The 23,746-nt window shown below is 28.0% G+C and overlaps 1 protein-coding gene across 1 annotated transcript in view; it reads left to right on the top strand.

The window, feature by feature from the left end:
- Positions 1-23,746, top strand: part of LOC100202088 (uncharacterized) — a 41,782-nt gene that overhangs the window by 4,351 nt on the left and 13,685 nt on the right. The window contains exons 3-4 of the mRNA XM_065799742.1: positions 16,250-16,482; positions 22,646-22,961. Coding sequence (XP_065655814.1) covers positions 16,250-16,482; positions 22,646-22,961 — 549 coding nt within the window. The remainder of the gene's footprint in view (positions 1-16,249; positions 16,483-22,645; positions 22,962-23,746) is intronic.

Raw genomic sequence — 23,746 nt, 5'->3', positions numbered from 1 at the left:
TTAGAAAAAAACGCTTATCTAACTTTTATCTTCGACTTGAAGTTTCACCATTGCTGGATCATCAGGAACTCTTCCTGATGATCCAGCAATGGTGAAACTTCAAGTCGAAGATAAAAGTTAGATAAGTGTTTTTTACTAATTTATTATTGCTCTGTTCTTTAAGAACATTGAGCACTCTATTTGTAAAATACACTAACATAATTTACATATATATATATATATATATATATATATATATATATATATATATATATATATATATATATATATATATATATATATATATATATATATTTATATATTGTGTTTATATCTATATATATCTATCTATCTATACTTACGATTAAAGTGTAAAAAATGTGCTGTCTCAATAAATTTTTTTCTGATAATGAATGCTCTGCATTTCTTCTATAAAAAGTTATTAAAAAAGTTATTAGATTTTTGTTTTTTTATACATCGCATTTGTACTAAACATTTTTGGAATCTTTGGTCTCATTCAATCTTACTAATACTTGCATGACAGAGTAAAGATTTAATTCTTAGGCTTTAATATGTATCAATCAAGAAAACTTTTCAGATAAAAGAATTTTAAATATTTTTTTATTTATAGAGAGTAGTGCTTAGAATAGGTTTTTATCTAATATTACAGGGCTAGCACAGTGGGACAGAGTGTGCCAAAATACCAAAAAATCATTGTCAGCATTGCATGCTGAAAACTTGTCATAATGATGAAAACATGTTCATTAGAAGAAATATCTATTTAAAAAAACATTAAATAGTAATTGGAACGTTTTTATGTGGTTGTAAATGTAATATAATGTAAAATGTAATATAATGTAAAATGTACAGGGATTATTTTTTTCCGGAAATTTGGATATTTTTCTCATCTTTAAGTCCGGATATCCAAAACGTTTTCCATACATACACGGCTCGGTATATATTTTTGTAATATATTTGTTGTTTAAGCTTTTTTACTCATCACTCATACAAAACTAAGACAAGTTTTTTTAAAAAAATTAGAAGCAACTCAGCTAAAAGCAAAATTCGGAGGAAAATATATTCTGGATATTTTACCCAAACAGTTTTCCAGATTTTTAAAATATGGTCTGGATAATCTATAAATAAGTTTGACATTTGTTTTAAAACGCTATTTTGCATTTTTTATTTATCGAGTAAAAAAGACTATAAATTTTTTTTTATATAAAGTTCTTATCCGTTTAGGATTTACAGCAACTTGAAGTTTGTTTAATTTTGACTGAAAAAGGAGGGGGTAAAAGTGCCAAAAATGTTTCAGTTTATTATTACCTTTATACAGTGCTTTTAGTAATGCTGCGATGCTGAAACTTGGTAACAAAAGAGTTAAAACCTGCTAAATCCGAAAGCTTTAGTTTTGTATCTCTTGATACGAGGCAATGTAATTTATTTTAGGATTCATAAAGTTCACTTAAAAGTAATAGTAATATATTTAGATAAGTCTTTTTAGATATTATGATAAATAATTAAAAAACAAACCAACAAAAACCAACAAATTGTACAAAAATTTATGGTTTGTGAAATATAAACTTTTGATATGTAAACTTGAAATATAAACATTTAAATAAAAAAATATTTGTGAAATATAAACTTTTGATATATAAACTTAAAATATAAACATTTAAGTAAAAAAAAGCATTTGTTATTTCATAGCAAGTAAGTTGATATCAAAATTGAGAAAAAAGATTGCTTTCATTTACAGGGTTATTCCATAATTAAAACCACTTTATTCCATAATTAAAACCACTTTATTCCATAATTAAAATCACTTTATTCCATTATTAAAACCACTTTATTTTAAAATATATATACTTAAAAAAATTGCCTAAGTATGACACAAGAAAGAAAGACCTGAATTGAAATTACAAACGAAACGATTAAAAATGTTAAAAGATATTTAGATCTTGAAAAATCTAATAAAGAAATTCAAAAAATAACCAACTTATCCTACAGCTGTGTGCGTAAATTAATTAAAAAAATTTATTAATGATTGCTTAACAGATAAAGAAATATTAGGTGTCAAAAGAAGGCCAAAATTTAAGAATAATAGTATAATAAAAAATGAAATAGCCACATATTTAAATAATGACAGTAGTTATGTTCAGCAAGAAATTGTAGAAAATTTAAATAATATTGGAATCAATCGCTCACAAAATTATGTAAGTAAAATTAAAAAAAAAATGGGATATAGTATACTATACTCTAGTATACTAGAAAGAGGTTAACTAAAGTACCAATTGAAAGAAATTTTCCAAGAATTTTAGACACCAGGCAATTATTTGCAAGAGAATTAGCAAACTATAATTATGAACAATTAGTATTTTTAGATGAAACAGGTTTCAACCTGCACACCACTACTAATTATGGATAGTCATTGGTAAATCAAAAAGCATATGTTACTGTCCCAGCCAGAAAAGGTGTCAATATTAGCTTGATGATGGTTATTAATATTAATGGAGTAGTTTTTTATGAGTTTAGTGATGGTGCTTATAATTCAGAAAGATTTAAAAATTTTATTACACAAAATCTTATTCCATATTTCCATATAGGTAGTTTTGCTAATTTTTACAAGCATTATAGGCAATATTTATTGTTGGAGTTGTCTAGAAATTCTTTCATTTAAAAATAAATATTGAACTTGAAAAAATTTGTGGAAAATGTTTTTTATAATTTTTCATAATTTATTTGTTTTTTTAAATATTTATAATATTGTAATTTTAAATATTTATAATATTGTATTTATAATATTGTAACAAAATAGTTTTAGTTATGGAATAAAGTGATTTTAATTATGGGATAAAGTGGTTTAGATTGTGGAATAAAGTGGTTTTAATTATGGAATAACCCTGTAATTAAAGTTTACATCTATGACAAATAGTATCTAAAAAGTCAATATTTGTAGCTGCTAAAGCACGAATTAATTAATAAGCGTGCAGCTCATCTTCAGTAAAAGATGTACTGTTAGCAGCTGTTGAAAAAAAAAACTTGTCAATTATATTCTTAAATGCGTTAGCTGACGGAGCCTTTTTGCATGTTAACGGCAAGTTATTCCAATTATTGACTATACGATTTGTAAAAAAATGGTGACGAACACTATTATATGTGAATTCACGCATTAGGACGTTGGAAGACGATCTGCGAATTGGTGGATTATGCCAACTGATTATCTCAAAACCGTTTTCTAGCTTAAACTGTAGGATCAAGTCGCCACATCTTCTGCGAGTTTCCAAAGTAGTAAAATTTCAGCATAAGGTAATCCTATTAAATCATAAGGTACTATAGTTGCATTGCACTATATTTTTTCAATTTCTCTGATGTCAACTTTAAAGTAAGGGTACCATACCGGAACAGCGTATTCCAGATGCGGCCTAGCATACGTGTATAATTTACTCCAAAACTTAATATCTTTTGATCTAAATGTTTTTTTCTAATAGGCCAAGGATCATATTTGCTTTACGTGTTGCAACCAATCAATCAATCATTTATTTCATTTTATAAAATAAAATTAATACAAAGCTAGGATCAGTCACAAATAGTTGTGTAACTGACAAAAACGTGACGACCTACAAATATTAACCGTAAATTTGTAAAAGTATATAAACTTAATAGTAAATTAATAATAATAATAAAATTAATAATGATAATACAGTAATAATAGTTGTAATAATAACAGTAGTAATAACAATAACTATAATTATATTAATAATATTAATAATTTGCAATAGTAGCAATAATAAAAATAATAATGTCAATTATAAAGATAATAATAATACTTGACAAAAACAATATGTGCATAGAAGTTGTCATTTGGGGAAGTGCTATAAATAATACCATATAAGCTATACCTACATTTATTTAAGACACACACATACATTATATATATATATATATATATATATATATATATATATATATATATATATATATATATATATATATATATATATATATATATATATTTATATATATATATATATATAAACGCACACACATACATACACACACACATACATACATATATATACATATATACATATACACATACATATATATATATATATTTATATACACACACACACATACACACATACACATGCATACACATACACATATATATACACATACATATACATATATACATACACACACACATATATATATACACATATACACACACATATATATACAGATACATACACACATGTATACGTATACTCATATACATATATACACATACACACACATATACATACACACATACATACATACATACATACATACATACATACATACATACATACATACATACATACATACATACATACATACATACATACATAAATACATACATACATACATACATAAATACATACATATATACATACACATACACACATACATATATACATACATACACACATACATACATACATACATACATACATACATACATACATACATACATACATACATACATACATACATACATACATACATACATACATACATACATACATACATACATATATACATACATACATATACACACACAAATATATACACATACACATATATATAGACATACACATATGCATACACACATATATACGTACATACATACATACATACATACATACATACATACATACATACATACATACATACATACATACATACATACATACATACATACATACATACATACATACATACATACATACATACATACATACATACATACATACATACATACATACATACATACATACATACATACATACATACATACATACATACATACATACATACATACATACATACATACATACATACATACATACATACATACATACATACATACATACATACATACATACATACATACATACATACATACATACATACATACATACATACATACATACATACATACATACATACATACATACATACATACATACATACATACATACATACATACATGCATACATACATACATACATACATACATACATACATACATACATACATTCATATACCAACCAACCAAACCAACCAAACCAAAATTTATTGACGGCTCAAGGTCCAATATAATAAATATACAATGCGTAAAATAAAGTGGATTAGAATAAAACAAAGACTAACGCACTTGAATATAAAAAAAAACCAAGAAAAAATAAATAAATAAATAAAACAAAGATAAGAAATTAAAGTGTTATAAATATAACTCAGCTCTCCATTTAAACATCAGTGGAGACAGCAAGAACCTGTAAGCGTTAACAAAAGGCTTTTATGACGAGGTTCTCACTATTCTGCAGCAGTAACAGTGATGAGTATTGTTGCTTGCGAATTACAATATTAAGCGAATGGGCACCATGTTTCACAAATAATTCACTTGCACTGTTCCATGGTGGCTTGTTTAATATCAAGCGAAGTGCATTATTATATGCAACACATAGGCGATGGAATGAGTCTTTTCTCCAAAGATACCACATCCATAGATTGGGCTGCAAAAGGCATTAAATAACATGATCTTTGTTTGTATTTGTGTAGAGCTGAACTTTCTACGGATGAGGTTAGCTTTAGCATAGATAGAACACACATGTTTTAAAATATCTTTGTCATCCTGCATATCGTTTGAGATCAAGTGACCCAGATATTTATAATGACTAGTGTATGTGAGAACCATGCCAGACAATGTGAAACTAGGGTTATTTATAAGGGGTTTATAAATTTCAAAAAACATTATTTGAGACTTAATATTGTTATAAACTATATCATGTTTCACAGCATAACTGGAGCATAAATCAAGTAAGATCTGGAGACCTTTGGCTGAAGGTGCACATAGGACAATATCATCAGCATAAAGAAGATGGTTAACAAGAGAAGGACCCAAGCAACAGCCTGCGGTAGTTTTATTGAGTAAAACACTAAGATCGTTAATATATATTAAATAGAAGAGGAGACAGTACACCTCCTTGTCGCACTCCATTACTGATATTTAATGTTTTGGATAATATTCCACCCCAAAGGATCTGAGCTGTTTGAAAAAACATACCAGATTATAAGTAAGCGTAAAGATACACCAGAGATAATTTTAGATAGTTTCGTAAATAGTGTATCAAAGCGAACTCTATCAAAGGCTTTACTAATGTCAATAAATGCCACAAGCATATTTGAGCCATGTGATAGGTAAAAAATTAAAATATCTTTTAAAATAAGAACTGGCATAAAAGTGCTATGGTTTTTCTTAAATCCAAATTGGTTTGGAGTCCCAGTGAAACTTTTATTAATGCGTGAGACAAAAATATGTTCCAAAATCTTGGAGAAAATTGTCACCAAAGCAATTGGACGATAATTAGCAGAATCGGAGATGTCACCATTCTTATCTTTAACCACAGGATAAATAACAGAGTGTGAAGCAACAATAAGCATGTATCCATGGCAAAGCATGGAGGAAAAACATTAAGATAAAATATCAAAGTAATTTGGGCTAGCATAGAGATATTGCTCCAACTGAAGTCCAAAATGGTCAGCTGCTTTTCCACAGGACATACAATTTATGATAGATTGGACTTAATCAGGAGTGACAAGATAGGCATCATCTTTAAGAAGATTACAGTGTTTAACTATAAAGTTGTCATTTATATTGCATGTTGGCTTGACTGAGTTGAACAGGGTGGAATAGTTATTATTCCACATGTGGCATACATTATCAGGACCTGAGGCAGAGTCAATAGAAGGTAGAAGACAGCATTTATCGTTGCGAAAAGTCACGATAGACCCGAAACTGGTATAGTTCTTATTCGCTAAACTGTTCGCCAGCTTTTCTGCTTTTATAGTATCTTCTTTTTTTTTGCAGAAATGAATGGCATATTTATAAAGGCTCTTGAATTTTGATAAAGATTGAAGATTGGGCCAAATTTTGGTTTATTATAGCTACGCCATAAGCAGAACGCATCTTTAGCAGCCTTATGAGCATCTTTAACATAATCTGTCCAACCTGTCATAGGTTGTTTTCTATTTAAACTTGATTTAGAATAATTAAGACACTGAGATGAAGATTGAGTAAGACATTCATTCAGAATATTTACAGGTGGTTAATCTGCTTAACATGCTCATGTGAGTTACAATGTACATTATTACAGTTAATTACTTCAAACTGACCCCCGTTAATTGAAGACACTAAGTTAGACACAGTGGAACTATACTCCTTTATCATAATGGTCGACAAAGCATTAAAATTTATTTTAGGAGATCTTGTCGAAGTAGGGGAGCAGTATAAGAAGAAGATACATTAAATTTAAACGAGATATCAAACGCTAAAGGTAAATGATCAGATGAACTAGTTGACTGAGTTATTTCAAAGTTATTAACATTGCATAGAGAACTTTGGGAGACAAGGCAGTGATCAATCCAAGAAGAGGTGCCCCATGCTTCATTAACAAAGGTAAAGGAATCATGTGGAAGACAGATATCAGCTGTAACAAGATGTTCATCTGTACAAAAATCAACTAGGAGACTACTACATGGAGACAGAAATCTTGGATCACAATTAAAGTCACCAGTAATAACAAATTTACCATTTAAATCTGAAATAAGAGCTGAAAGACTACCAAGGCATTCGAGATACTCATCAACATTATCATATGAATTACAAGGCATGTAAACATTGATAATTGTGAACTTATCAGAGAAGTTATATACAAGTTGGATAGCAACAGACCATGAATTATCAGTAGTAACAACTCAAGTTCTGCTGAAGACAGAATCACGACACAGGATAGCAACACCACTAAACGGTCTGCCACAAATAAAACCTGCTTAAAAATCAGTTGGAGACACTCCAAAGCCAAAAAAACCAGGTACAATATTGTTCAAGAAACTAAGTTCAGTATTGAGTAACCAAATCTCTTGGAAACAGATGATATCATATGTTGCAGACAAGAGTACTAATTCGTGTGTAGAACTTTGCACACCACGACAATTAAAGCTACAAATCCTTACTGCCATTTTCAAAGAAACTACGCACAAGCGCATTTTCACAGTCGTAGAGCCTGACAGCATCTCCAGCAGAGACAGATAGTTTAAAAGAAGAGTGATATTTAATTGTGACAATTTTTAAGCAAGTGGCTTCAGTTTTAAATGTTATGTTGATAAATTCAGCTAATTCTTCAGTAGAGGCAGTTAGCGATAAACGAGAAACAAATATAGAAGTAGTTTTAGAGCAATCATACGAAGAAAGTGGTTTTAGCATACATAAATTGTTTAGAATTTTTCCAGAACCAATAAGCACTTTTTGCTTTCGCTTTTTCTTTAGATGAGTAACAGTTTAGAAATCAACAGGGTCCAATACTGGTTGAGAGGTCTCATAAGATAAAGGATAACCAAATAAATGACAATCGTTACCACAGTTATTAGCATGATCAACAAGTACGTGCACATCAGTAATTGAGTCCTTTGATATCGAATTTAGCTCAATTTTGTTAGTTGAATTAGATGAAGAAATAACTTGAGTTTGAGGGAAGGGATCAAGGATGGTTGATTTTATATTAGCAGTTGGAAGGAATAGCCAGTCATTGACAGGAAATTGGGTTTGCTCGTCATAAATAGAAAGTTGGGTCTGTTTGTGCTTTTTGTTAATGGATTTAACAGGTTTCTTAAGATCAGTGAATAAATTATGTTACCTTTTACTGATCGACTCCATGAATTGATTCAAAAAAGATTTTAGCTCAATAGTCATATTATTAACTGGCTCAGTCAGATACGAAGCAAGGGTAGCACATTCAACAGAGTGAGAACTTGTGGAATTTAAGTTGCTATTTACATTTATTGGATTACCTGTGGCACAAAGATTAAGAATGTCAGCCTGCATGCGGTGTATCTGCTGCGATATAGTAGTGACATCCATGTAATCAGTATCTACAAAGGGAAATCTTTTGCATGGAATTCAGGACATTTTATATCGGTAGCATCGTTAAGAGAAGTTATGTCAAGCATCAGTCTACAGATATCTTGGACATCTTTCAATTTTTTATTGGGACCTATTGACAAAAGGGTTGAAAGTGCTTTTTCAATTTCTTCGTCAGTAAAGAAGCGAGAAACAATCTTAAGCAAAACTTCAAAGGGCAGAGAATCAACTTTGTTGAAGACATAACATAAGAGCTCATTAACAATCATAAAGTCCTTGCATAGCGTGGTATCAGTAAGATTATTACAAGCTTTCAAATGTGAATTATTTTTTCTTCTATCAATTCCAGCAAGTTTCTTTACCATTTTAATTAAAAAATATAGAGCGAGATAATCAGAGTAAACAATCAAAGAGTTAAAATTTGGCTGCCATTATTGTTATTATTTAAAGCATGGCCGGCAGCCATATACATACACACATATATACATATACAAACATACACACAATAGATACATATACACAATCACACATTATCATATATGTAAATAAACACATATAAATAAATAAGTAAACACATTATACATATACACTTACATTCACACAACGCACACTCAGGTTCATACAAATATATGTACATATATGGAACAGAAGGGTAAGGAGTAGTAGAAGAGATAACTGAATAGGTTTAAAATAAGGAAAAACTAAAAGCTGTTATATTTTAGAAAAATAGACAGGATTAATTGAAGATATAAGATAGTGAAAATGCTGTTCTAGAATTTTATTGAGTGTTTTTATGAAGGATAAATTTTTTGATATTGGCAATGAAAGCATTTCTAGTAATATTTGGGAAATTTATTTTTATTGAAAGTGGCAGAGAGTTCCAAAAGTGAATTGATTGGTATTTAGTAGATTGAATACCATATTTGCTAGTTTTTTTTTGAAGGTAGAGCTAGTTTATAACAATATGTTGATCTACGTTTGTAATTATGGATATCACTTGTGAATTTAAAATTGTTGTTGAATGCAATAGGCATAGTATTCTGAATGATATCCCAATCAAAAACACAGTTTAACAAGAAGATGAGTTCATCTAACTTTAAGATATTTAATAAACTATACAATAAGTCTGGATTAAAATTACTTGCCTGGAAATGAAATATTCGTATAGATTTATTTTGAAGTTTTATAAGATTTTTAATTTGAGTAGATGAACTTTGCCCCCATATTTGGCAGCCATACCTAGGTGGGAATTAATATAGCATGCCAAATGTTTGTCGATGTTTCGTAGTTGACAAAATGGCTTACTTTGGAAAGCATTCCATTAGCTCGACTAGATTGTAAGATATTGCTTTTACTTGTTGGTAAAACAATAGATTTTCATCTAATATAATGCCTAAATATTTGATCTTATCTACAGTATTAATTTTTTTACCGCTTATTCTGAAATTAAGTTTTTTTGCAATTTTGTTGTCTTGAGATTTAAAGATAACTATTTCAGACTTCTTGGTATTTAAGGAAATTTTGTTTGATCGTGGCCATTGTGCGAAACATGCAAGGTCATGATTAAGATTTTTATTTAGTTTTTAAGAGATCTATTAACAATAAGAAGATTGGTATCATCAGCAAAATGATATGTTTTGGAGAATTTTACACATGTGTGCAGATCGTTTATATAAATGAGGAAGAGTAGAGGACCTAAGATTGAACCTTGTGGAACACCAATACATGTAAACCTAGTATTGGAGGAAGTGTTTTCAATGCTTACAAACTGAGAGCACATATACAGGTACAACTTGAACCATTTGAGAGTTACTCCTCTGACACCTCATGATCAACAGTATCAAATGCCTTCTGCAAATCAACAAACACTCCAGCAGCAAACTGTTTTTGATCCAGGGCTTCACGTATTGTCTCAGTTATATCAACGAGTGCTTGATTTGTACAGTGCTTTTTGCAGAAGCCAAAATGAAGGCTATAGAGACTATTAGATTGATTTAAAAAGTTTTCTAGTCTGCTAAATATGAATCTTTCAATTATTTGCCAATATTTGAAAGTAAAGATATAGGTCGATAGTTACAATGATCTAGTTTGAATCCAGTTTTAAAAATAGGTACAACTTCAACAATTTTAAACAAGTCAGGAAACACTCCAGTTTCGAATGATTTATTCATCATAATGCTCAAAGTCTTTCGATGTTAAGATCAATATTTGTGTAGGAATGGTATTAGGCCCAGTGCTTTTTCTAGGGTTCATACTAGATATATAATCATTTATTTCTTGTGGTGTGACAGGGGTTATATAAAAGGAGTTAGGATTTTTATTTTTAAGGTAGTGGTTAAAGTTATGCCTAAGAGAGATGATTGTTTTAGAAAGATTTTCTGCAATTGTGAAAAAATAGTCATTAAATGAGTTAGTGATTACGGCATTATCAGTTATAGTTTGGTTATTTATAGTTAAACTTTCAATCGTGTTGTGGCTGTTTGGCTTTATAACAATAATCCTTTTTATTCCTCTCCAGGTGTTTCTAAGATTTCATTAAATTTTCATTGAAATATTTTGAGTAGTATGATTTTTTTGAATACCTCAACAAGTTGCTTATTTGATTTCGATAATATTTGAATTTAAGAAAGTATTCTTCCTTTGATTTCTCATTTTTACATTTTATAAACTTTTTGTGAAGTTTATTTTTATTATGTATCGATTTAATGATGCCAACAGTAACATGGTTTTGATATGGTTTTATTAGTATTCTTAAAAGACAATTTAAAATGGGCATGATAATCAAGTATTTTGTTTACCAGCTCCAGAAATTTTAATGAAAGATCATTGATACTATAAGTGACTTGATGACTTAGTGGTAGCCATTCAGCATCTTTTAGGTCTTTGAGAAATAGATTTTCATTAAAGTGTTTAAAACAGCGACGATATATTTTTCTTTGTGGTTGTTTAATATTAAAGTCTCCTAAGATCATTATATTTTTATTTTCAAAGGATAACTTATCATGTAAAGTTTGTATGAATTGATTATTAAACTCATCTGTGCACATACAAGGATGACGGTAAATACATCCCACTATGATATTTTTTTCATTCGGGTATAAGATTTCAATGAAGGTTGATTCAAGTTCTTTTAACAAAAAAGGGAATTGAGAATTATAGCAATAAAAAAAATCTGACTAATAGAAAAAAAAATACTTTCAAATTTTTTTAAAGATAAGATGTATATCAACTTTACGAACCAATTTTTTTTGGCCTTATGTTTACTTGAGGAGTTATTAAGATTTGATATGAACACAAAATTTTGTGATATTTTAAAAATCAGGCAATCTATCCCAACTTTTCACAAATTAATCAAATTAGAAATTAAGAGTTTAGTAACTTTATTATTTTTATTATTTTTTTACAACAAAATTATAAGCTATAAAAAAACCTTATGAAAAATAAATACTTAATTTAAGTGATTTTATATATGCTTTTCATTCGCATTATTTATAAATTGTACAAAAAAATAAAAATTAAAAAAAATATGGATTAGACATCAAACTCAGCAAACTTAAAATTAGTTTAAATCTAAAAATCTATTTCTTAAGAAAACAAATTTTTTTAAGTTGTCTTTGGCTAAATTGTAGCGAAGTCCTGTTTTTGTAGGTGGTACTTTAACTTTGCAAATGATGTGGACATCTGAAATTCAACATTGGCTATCCAATGGTGGCCATTTAAATGACAGTGCAGGACCATTTTAACACATAAATTTGACAAGTACATCTTTTTTTATAGATTAATGTCTTTAATGACTCCTATCCACCACTTTTGCTCATAGTCAACATAGGCATAATCACCTGGTACTAAGTTTATAGTTGTTACATGGATGTTTCCAAAGTCATGAATGAAAGTGAAATCTTCACCAACACTGCATAGCTTTGCACCTATCTAGACAAAATGACAACATATGCATTTACTCCGTTTTACTTATTTTGTCAAACATGTTTAATTAAAGGCATTAAAAGTAAATTGTCCAAAATAAAGCAAAAATATATTTGACATTGATTCCAATCAAATAAAAAATTTATTTGAGTTTATCAATAAAAATTATGCATGCTTTTTGAAGATAGTAAAAAGTATATTAAATATATTTTTTTTACCTTTTGTTGACCATGTGGTACAAACTGATGGTAACTACATGTTCCAGGTATGGTATTTGCAGTATTCAATCGTTCCTTAAGAGTGTTTCTCACCAAAGTTAAATCATCTGATAATGTATAAATGAAATGTACACCTTCAATGTTTTCATTGCAATATTTGTTAATTGTTTGTGGAAATAAAATATGATTACCCATATCTCTTTGCAAGCTTGCTAGTGTTGCCTAATATTCGACTGTACCACCTATCCCATCAAAAGGTTGCTTGCCGTGACTAGTTGTAAAAAAGTTCCATTTAGCAGTAAGACCAAAATCTTCAAGAAACAAAATTCAATTTATTTTTGCAGTTCATATGACACACTCATCTGAAAAGTATTATTTTTTATTTGAGGTAGATTTGTTTTAATATCTTTGCTGACAACATCGATAATTTTATACATCATGTTCACATCATGCATCATATTATTTGAAACAATACAATAACATTGGTGTTTGAGAAAACCTTCTTTTTTGAAATAAATAACCACAGAATGAAGTGTACATTGTAAATTTGTCCAATGAAAGATTTGTACTTTGTCCTGGACTACAAATTTATAGTTTTCTGAAAAATTACCCACAAATAATGCTGTTATCTCATTCATATTTTCCTTTCTTGATCTCAGGTACGATGCTTGACTCTTAGGTAAATACGAGTGTGGTGCAAGTTTTGTCAGTTTTTTACATTTTAGTTCAATGTATTTATACACTGGCTCTTTATTATATGTTAAGTTTGACCTATCTGTTGTTTTCCACTGATCAAATTCTACTTCATCGTCATCTTCAAACTCTCCAATTAAATTATAAAGTTTTTCAACCAATGCATTCATAGTTGCTAGGCATCTTTCACACTTCTGCATCATACAGTCTTTGTTAGTCATGTCACATACAATATAAGGTAACACTTCTTTGTATGTCACACCAAGAGGATGTAAAAGCAGTTTTAAATTCTGATGAATAGCACAGATGCATGCTAAATGTGTTCCTGGAGCACCAACTGCAATAATCCACTTTAGTCGCAACGTGCAAAACCTTAAAAACCCTATTTTTTTTCTGGGTTCATGGTTTCGAAGGCAAGAAGCAATTCCTTTAAATTACATAAGAGCATATGTTTTTGCCTGTGAACATTTTTTCTTTATGCTTACATAGTCCTTTTTAACAGGCTTTATTTGGCTATATTCATCATCTTCATAAAAAGACTTTACCAGTTGAACCATTACATCAGGAAGAGTATTCCTAATTTAGGATTAGGCATGACTAAAATACCTTTTTCTAATGCTAACTTATGTGCAGTTCGAGCTACATAGTTTGTTACATGCAATATTTCAGAAACATTTTTATTGACCAGTCAGTTGGAGCAAGTGTTGTCAGTTGTATTTTTTTAGATATTGCTGTCAACTCTGCAATTTTATTAGTTAACAATACCATCATGTTATCAAACAAGTTTGCATTTTTCATATATTTATTACCGAAACTTGACTGTTATATTAATGGAAGTGGCTTTTTTTTTAATGGAGGTTGTTAGTGCTGTGAATTTTTGTTTACTTTCTCTTATTTTACCTGATTTATGCAATCCTTTGACCTTAATAGGAGATAATCCAGCAATTGTTAAATGTGTATGTACACCCTCTTTTTTATTTTGAACAAATGTTTCACTAAAAATATCACTCATACTTTTTGATAAATGTTTCATAACTTTACTTCGACAGGTTGGAGAACTTTTTTCCAGGTATAAGATTTAAACCTACGATTTCTGCTTCTAACACAGTATGCATTGTAATCACAAATAGAGATGCTGAAAAGGAAATGTAACTATATTACTCAAATACTATACAATTAATTATATTATAAAACAATGAACAAAGAAATGGATTACAGCAACTTTTCTGATTTCTCTCATATCTCACTGTTAATATATAATGGTGTGTGCATATGCTATTAGTTTGTTCTTCTTTCAAATTTGTTCGTTTTACAAATAATTTATGATCATTTCTGTCAATATTTTCAATCAGATTTCTTACTCGTGTATATGGTTGTTTATAACAAGCTCCATTATCATTTACAAAGGGACAATTAATTTTGTTATCAATATAAAACTATAATGAGGAATTACCATCTAAACACTTAAATACAAGAATTCTTGAATAAAATATTCCTAATGAACAAAGTACACTTAAACACAAATAATGTCTAAAATAAAAATAAAGTTATATTTATAAAGAACATATTTCTTGAACAAATAGCTGTTAGTTTTAATAAACCTATTAGATATATCCTAAATGCCTAATTATCTACTAATTTTTGTCAATTCTCTACTAATTATCTACCAAAAATTAGAGTGGTAATAGATCATAACTAAATATAGTTATATTTAGTTATATAACTTAACAAGGTAATATTTATTGGATATTATTATGTACATTTGTCATTTTATTAATTATTTTATTGATTAGATAATCACCATTATATTAACATAAAATAAAGATTACATAATATTGTTTAATTTAATGACATAACTATTATGTAATCAAAATAACAATGCAAATGACATAACTATTATGTAATGAAAATAACAAGTAACAAATTTAAAAATTTACAAAATATTTAACAATATTTTGTGAAAACTTTTCAAAAATTTAAATCACATGACACACTTAATGTTTTTTTTTAAATTAACTGAATCAAAATTAGATTAAAAACAAATATAATTGTATTTTTTTAATTTCTTCAGAAAAATTAAAAAACCAAAACATCAATAACTCCTCAGTAAAACAGATAAAGACAGATAAAAAGACAGATAAAGCTATCATTAGAGGAGTAGAAACCTCAAGTTGAGTTGTCATTTACAATTTAAAAATTTATTAAAATTTGGTCATTTTTTCAAAGGTTCTATGTTTCAGACTGACCTTTAGTTATGGTTAGGGAAAACATAAAATAATTCTAAACAGAGTTATTTTTATATTTTTTTTGTAAGTAGCATAGTTCCTACAATAACCATGACTAAAGTTCTATCTGAAATACTAAACCTTTAAAAAAAAATTTTAATTTTATTTATATAGAAAATAGTTTATAAACCAATTTTATGGTTCATTAAAAAAAATATCCTAATTACTTGTATTTTAAATTTTAGGCCTTAATGGCTCTGCTATAAGTTTTCCAATCTATGGAGATCAAAGTACAATCAAGTTTAAGAGTGTTCCTTTTTTTTCTGTTATTGAAGCTCCTGGCATTATATACTTGCAAGGACCACAAGTTCCAGGTGCAACATCAGAAGCTGTTTTATCAGCAGTTTTCCAAGGATGGCCAATTCTTCTACTCACACTTGTTATGGCAGCTCTTTCAGGAATGATTATGTGGGCTCTAGTAAGTATTTTGAAATAAACACTAATATTCATATGGGTACATATGTTTTGGTTTGTTATAGGAATGCTTATGTTTTGGTTGCTAAAATGATCTTTTTGTATGGGTTGCTAAAGGGATAGTTAAATTATTTTGTTGATTGTATTAATTTTTACTAAGAATATGTATAATGTTTTTTCTAAGTAACAGGGGGATAATTCCATGTCAAATCAGCAGGCTTATGTCACCCCATGTTTGCTCATTTTTTTATATGTTATAGGGTTTATAAAAATCAAGAAAATCTGAAATTTGGAACCTCCAACCCCTTACAGTTCTTGAGATATTCAGGATTCAATTTTCTTATTTATGCTGACTCAGGATTTTTTAATTTAATTTATAAATACTCTTTGTTGTTAAATAGCAATATTTTATGAACCAAATGAGGTATCATCCTGAAATTTGGTACATAGACAATCTTCCACATGACGGATACAAATTTCAAATTGAAAGTTTTTTTGACCATCATAATTACATGTAAATTAGATAATAAAGGCATATATTTTGGGGTATTTCGATGGTCAAAATGGTGATGTCACCTTGATAATTTTTATTGAGGCATTGTTATAACTTATAATATAGGTATCAAACATTGCTATTAATAAAAAATATATTACTGCATTTTTCAACTTGTCTAAATGTAGCCTTTTAGGTAAATTTATGCTGAGTCAGCATAAAATTTTTTGCTAACTTATTTATAACAAAGTTAGCTATATCTTAATTTTATGTTGTAAAAAGATATTTTTAAAATCTTTGTGAGAGAAATAATAAATTTATAATTTATTTATTTTTTTGTGCCTAGGGTAGGCTCAAAGTATGGAGAGAGGAGGATGGGGAGAGGGGGGGGAGTAATCAGGTTTTAAATTATTATCATATTTTCCAAATTAAATATTTTTCCAAAATTTAAAATTTTGTTTTGTTAAAAATTTTTCTTTTAGGCCTTTTGGAGGCCTTATGTAGCAATAACTAGAAATTTTATTTTTATTTATTAAAGCTAATTTTTTTTGTAAAAGACCAACATTTTTTTAAGTATAGAAACTTTGCTAGGCTGTAATCCAAATGTATTTATAAAAGGCATTTTTTTCAAATGCTATATTTATAAAATACATTTTTTTTTCATTTATAAATAAAACCTTTTATTTCCTCATTATTATATTGTTGCTTCTGATTTCATGTTGTAAATATTAGTTTCCTGTTACTTTGCAGAATTTTTATATTTACCTAACTAATTAATAAATGTTAAATGATTACTATATGATCTGTAAATAATATAAAAATTAATTACCCTTTAATCATTTATAAGAGGAAGTCATATAATACATTTTTATACATTTTATTATAATATACATATAATTGGCACATCCAATTATATGTATATTATAATAAAATGTATAAATAATTTACCATAAACTAAATAATGTTAATGGTATTTCTAAAAAATATTTATTTTGTAAAATATTTCAAAACTAGATTTTTTGAATAAAATTAAAAGTTGGAAAATATGGAAAAGTTGTTCTATTGGATTAGAATGTAATGTTGACTCTCACAAGCAAGGTTTAACAAGAAGACAAGGTCTTTTAGACCTATCAATATTTTCAAGTGATGAAAAACACAAGTTATTATGGAGAGCTGGTTTATTTAATTGTGAAAAATTGTTTACTACAGTTTGCTATTATCATAGAAAACACTTTGGAGCTGCATTTGAAAGAAAATTTCAGAAATGCTGTAATCTATTTAAAAAACATGGAAAGCAAAAGAAAAACATAAAAGGTAATTTTGATATTATTTTGATGATTAGAATGATTCAAATAGTAATTAAATAAACTAAAGAAATGATAAGACAACTAAATGCTTTTTAAGGAGAAAATTCAAATATTTTTATAAATTTAAAATTTAATTGTTTTTTTAATTAATAAATATACTTATATGTTCTTTACAATGATGCTTAGTTGATATTAGTTTTTAGAAATTGTTGTTTCTTTTTTTTTTATATAGGAAATGTGAAGATATTGCTATCAATAGCAAAAACTCTTAAAACACAAGATATTCCTGTTGCACCTGGGTGGTTGCAGTAGTTGTTACAAAAGGGTACAGAGTATAAATGAAAAATTAGAATCAAATGATCAATGCTATAGAAGGGTTGAGTCTGAACATGAACAACGTTTAGCTCTCAATGAAAATCTTCAATCTATAGGTATGTCATCTATTAACCTTAAATCAGTGCTAAAACACCAACAGTTACCAGCTGCCAAAAGAAAATGTGATCAAATAACTGAAGCAACAACAAACAAAATAAATAAAGAATATAATATTGATCCTATGATTAGATTGATACCATCTTGTACACCACTAACTTCTTCAGTTGATCACCATAAAACTGACGATCTAAACTCACTTTTAAATGAATTTAAAGATAAGCTAAAAAATGTGACATCATTCTCCGCAAAAATACAGATATTAACATTAACTCCAGAATCATGGTCACTCCCAAAATCTGCAGAATTTTTTAATGTATCTATTTACCTTATATGAGAAGCTAGAAAAGCTGAAAAAAAAAACATGGAGTTTAGTATAAACCATCATCAAAAAAAGGAAAATCGCTTTCCCATGAAACCATTGATCTAGTTCATAGCTTTTATCAAAGTGACGAGTACACACGAATGATGCATGGAAAAAAAGATTTTGTCAGTATAGGGTACAGGCAACACATGCAAAAAAGACTAATATTGATAAATTTAAAAGAACTTCATGTAGCAGATGACTACAGATGAGGAGGCTACTTGTGGTTATAACCCTCTCTCAACTCTATAACTCCGAAACACGAACCTTGACAAACAAGGGCGCTGCGCGGAGAAACAAGTTGAGCGCGGTACTACCAGGGACGTGGTGGGAATCAAACTCGGAACCTCTCGCTTATGAAGCGAGCGCTCTTCTACTACACCACTACCACCACGAGTGCTCTTCTACTACACCACTAACTCTGAACACTCTAATTTAAATGTTGGATTTTCAAAGTTTTGCAGCCTTTACCCAAGATGGTGTGTAACCACAAACTTGTCTGGCACTTACAGTGTTTGTGTCTGTATCTATCATCAGAATGTTAAGTTATTAACTGATGCTCTTAAAATTGACAAAGACTATAGAGATTTAAAGTCATTTATCTAAGTCATTGTGCTTTCTTTCTGATTGAGCATGATGTATACTTTGCATATAAAATGCAACAGCTCATTATCAATTACATTAAAGCAAACATTCGACAAATTAGTAATATTAAACACTTCACTGATGGATGTGCTGCACAGTATAAAAACTTTAAGAACTTTATTAATCTTTGTCATCACAAGGAAGACTTTGATATTGATGCTGAATGGTTGTTTTTTTGCCACAAGCCATAGTAAATCTGCTTGTGATGGTATTGGAGGTACAGTAAAAAGACTAACTGCTCAAGCTAGCTTAAAAAGGACACTTACTGAACAGATTTTAGATGTAGATAAGATGTTTGAATTTTGTGTCACCAATATAAAAACATTCAATTCATTTTGGTTTATAAAACAGAAATAATTGAAGTTCCATCATCATTACAACCAAGGTTTACTATGGGAAGAACCTTGCCAGGAACAAGATGCTTCCACCATTTTATACCAATTAATAAATTTATAATTTATTTTAAGAGGATGAGTCAACAAACTGATTTTCAGACATTTGATCTTGTGCAGATACCAAATGAGTTGGTTGTGTAGCAGGTTGTTTATAATCATATGGATTATGTAGCTTGCAATAATGACTATTTTTTGTGGATTGGAATTATAACCAAAAAAGATAAAATACAAGGAGATTATAAAATTCAATTTATGCATCCACATGGTCCCAGCCCAAGTTTTTTTTGACCCGCACGGGAAGATATGTGTTGGGTCCCATTAAACCATGTTTTATGTACCATTGATCCGCCATCTACAACAAATGGTTTGTTGCATACATAAAATTTCAGAAACTAAGTTAGAAAAAACTATTGAAAAAAATATAATAAAGATTTATAGAACAATTTCTTATGCATTATTATTTTTATATTTGTATGTTATTTTTTCAAATTTAGTTAAGATACAACTTTATGTGAGTATGTGTAATTGTTACAATTTAGTTACAAAATTTTCCTAGTCACTTGACTTTATGTTTTTAACAAAAAAAAAAAAAAAAAAAAAAGGTAGTGGGGTTGGCAAAATGCCTAATTGCCCCCCTGCCCTTTAGACCATGAGCCCTCCCCAGGTACAAAAAAATAAATAAATAAAGTATACATTTATTATTTCCCTCACAAAGACTTTAACAATAACTTTTTACAACATAAAAAAGTATTTTGCAAAAAATGCTGAGTCAGCATAAATAAGAAAATTGAATCCTGAATATCTCAAGAACCGTAAGGGGTTGGAGGTTCCAAATTTCAGATTTTTTTGATTTTTAAAAATTCTATAACATAAAAAAATGAGCAAAATCCAAACCATGGGTTGACATTTTTTGTTTTTTTCTCCTGATTTGACATGGAATTACCCAGGGTTTATGATGCAATGTAAGATTTTATGTTCTTTCTACTCTAGATTTTTTCAATAGTAAATTTTTGTAATTAATTTTAACTAAGAATGTATATTATTATATTTTTTATAAGTGAATCATAAACCCTTAAACCATTAAGTCATATAATATATATAAGCCATTAAATCATATAACAATAAACCATTTTGAATCATAAATCCTGAAATAAAAAAATAAAATCTCACATTGCATCATAAATTATGATGCAATGTGAGATTTTATTTTTTTGAATTTTTTTTTATTTTCAGATATTTTTATTTATTCAATAATAAATTTTCGAAATTTCAAAAACAATTCAATAATGCTGAATAAAGGTGTTTAAAAAAAATCCATAATGATTGCCTCTAAAAACTAATTAATGTAAATTAAAAAATCTAGTAGTCTTGCTATGTTCTTGATTTACTGTCTTTATCTACGTTTTAATTTATGTCAAACTTTCTTGCTGTATCTTGCTTTCAAGTGTCTTGTCTTGAAAAAAAAAGTCTCTTGGTGATGTGTTAATCTTGGATTTTAAGTTTTTATTGGCTACAATGCCTAAATAGATTATTTTAAATTAATCAAAATTAATTTTAATTACTACTAAAAAAATTTTGAATACTTTATATTTATATTGTATTACAAATATTTCATAAAATAGCAGGTTTTTTTCCATCAAACTATTGTATTTTGCAAAAATCACATGATTAGCAATTTTATTGTGCGTCATTGATTTTGACAAAAGTGCATTATGCAACATTTGTATTTCATGAGTTAAGACAATAGTCAAGATTTTTTTCAAATCTTTTAATCCAATTTTACCACATGATGATATTTAAATAATAAAATTTTTCATTGAATTGCATAGGATCTATTTTACTTGAATTTTATAAGAAATACCTGTTTGAGTGACACCTGCTTACAATTTTTTAATTTAGTGGTATTGGCTTTATTGACAAAAAGAACTATTACTAAGACAAAAATTTAAAAAAATTAAAAAATTAAAATTTTGACTGTCCAAAAAAACAATTGACCATCATTTCCATGTGGCACAGAAATAAACTTTTTCATTATTTTTTTGTTTTGACTTTGTTATCTGAAAATTAAACTCTGCATTTTAAGAATTAAAGTGCACAAAATATATTAGGAAATTGTGTCCTCAGATAAATATTATCTGTTGTGTGATATATATATATATATATATATATATATATATATATATATATATATATATATATGTATATATATATATATATATATATATATATATATATATATATATATATATATATATATATATGTGTGTGTATATATATATATGTGTGTGTGTGTGTGTGTGTGTGTGTGTGTGTGTGTGTGTGTGTGTGTGTGTGTGTGTGTGTGTATACATGCATATAGTATATACATTTTTAATATATATATGTATGAATTTAAAAAACAAGAATAATTCACAAAAATGCTATAATTGTATCCATTTTACAAGTATATAAATATAGTAACACTATTCTATCATATCATATTGTTAAATTACATATCACTTATTTTATACTGCCTGATATATTTTATTTAGGATTCTTACTGGAATCCCCAACATTTTCCAAATTCATTTGTTAGAGGATCATGGGAAGGTTTTTGGTGGGCATTTGTTTCCATGACTACAGTTGGCTATGGAGATCGTGCTCCCAAATCTTTTGTTGCAAGAGTGTTTGCATTTTTTTGGGTGTTGGTAGGATTAGTTATAATATCAATATTTACAGCAACAGTCACAACTTCTTTAACAGCACTCTCACTTGGTACTACAATTACATTATATGGAAGTAATGTTGTTGCTATGCAAAATTCTGCTGAGCAAAGATATGCTGTACAAAATAATGCAAAAGTTTATCGTAAGTTTAACTGTATCGCCAGTTCTTATTTGAAATCTAGAAAAAAACTTATTACATTTACTACATACTATATTTACTTTAAATGTCCTGGGGGCAGTATATATGTGTGTATTTGTATATATATATATATATATATATATATATATATATATATATATATATATATATATATATATATATATATATATATATATGTGTGTGTGTGTGTGTGTGTGTGTGTGTATATACATATATATGTATATATATATATACATTAGAGTGTCCCAAAAAACATCATTTTTGTTTAAAAATATATGCAGAGACCCTCTTAATGTGTTCTATCTAATACAAAAACACTAGATTTAAAATTTTTCTGAATAAAAAATATTTTAAGGGGTCCCTCAAGACCCTTTTTTTAATGGGTCCCTAATATTTCAAAAAAAAAGTTTTTTAAAAGTATGTCAACCTGGTACTCTGGTCTGGTACTAACCTGGTATATTATTTCAAAAATAATATTCATTTTGAAAAAATTTTAAACAAAATTATCATAAAAAATGCATTTTTTTCATTTTTTGTTAAAAAACGTAATTTTTAATGTAATAAAAACATAAATAACAATTTTTTTTCGAAGTAAATATTATTTTTGAAATTTTTATATAATTTCGCTTTATATGAGTACCAGGTTGACATATTTTTGAAAAACTTTTTTTTTAAAATATTAGGGACCCATTAAATATTAGAGGCTCTTGGGGGACCCCTTAAAATATTTTTTATTCAAAAAAATTTTTAACCTAGTGTTTTTGTAT

Source organism: Hydra vulgaris, chromosome 06 (assembly GCF_038396675.1).
Source record: "Hydra vulgaris chromosome 06, alternate assembly HydraT2T_AEP".
Lineage (NCBI taxonomy): Eukaryota > Metazoa > Cnidaria > Hydrozoa > Anthoathecata > Hydridae > Hydra > Hydra vulgaris.
This window is presented reverse-complemented; position numbering and strand designations above follow the sequence as displayed.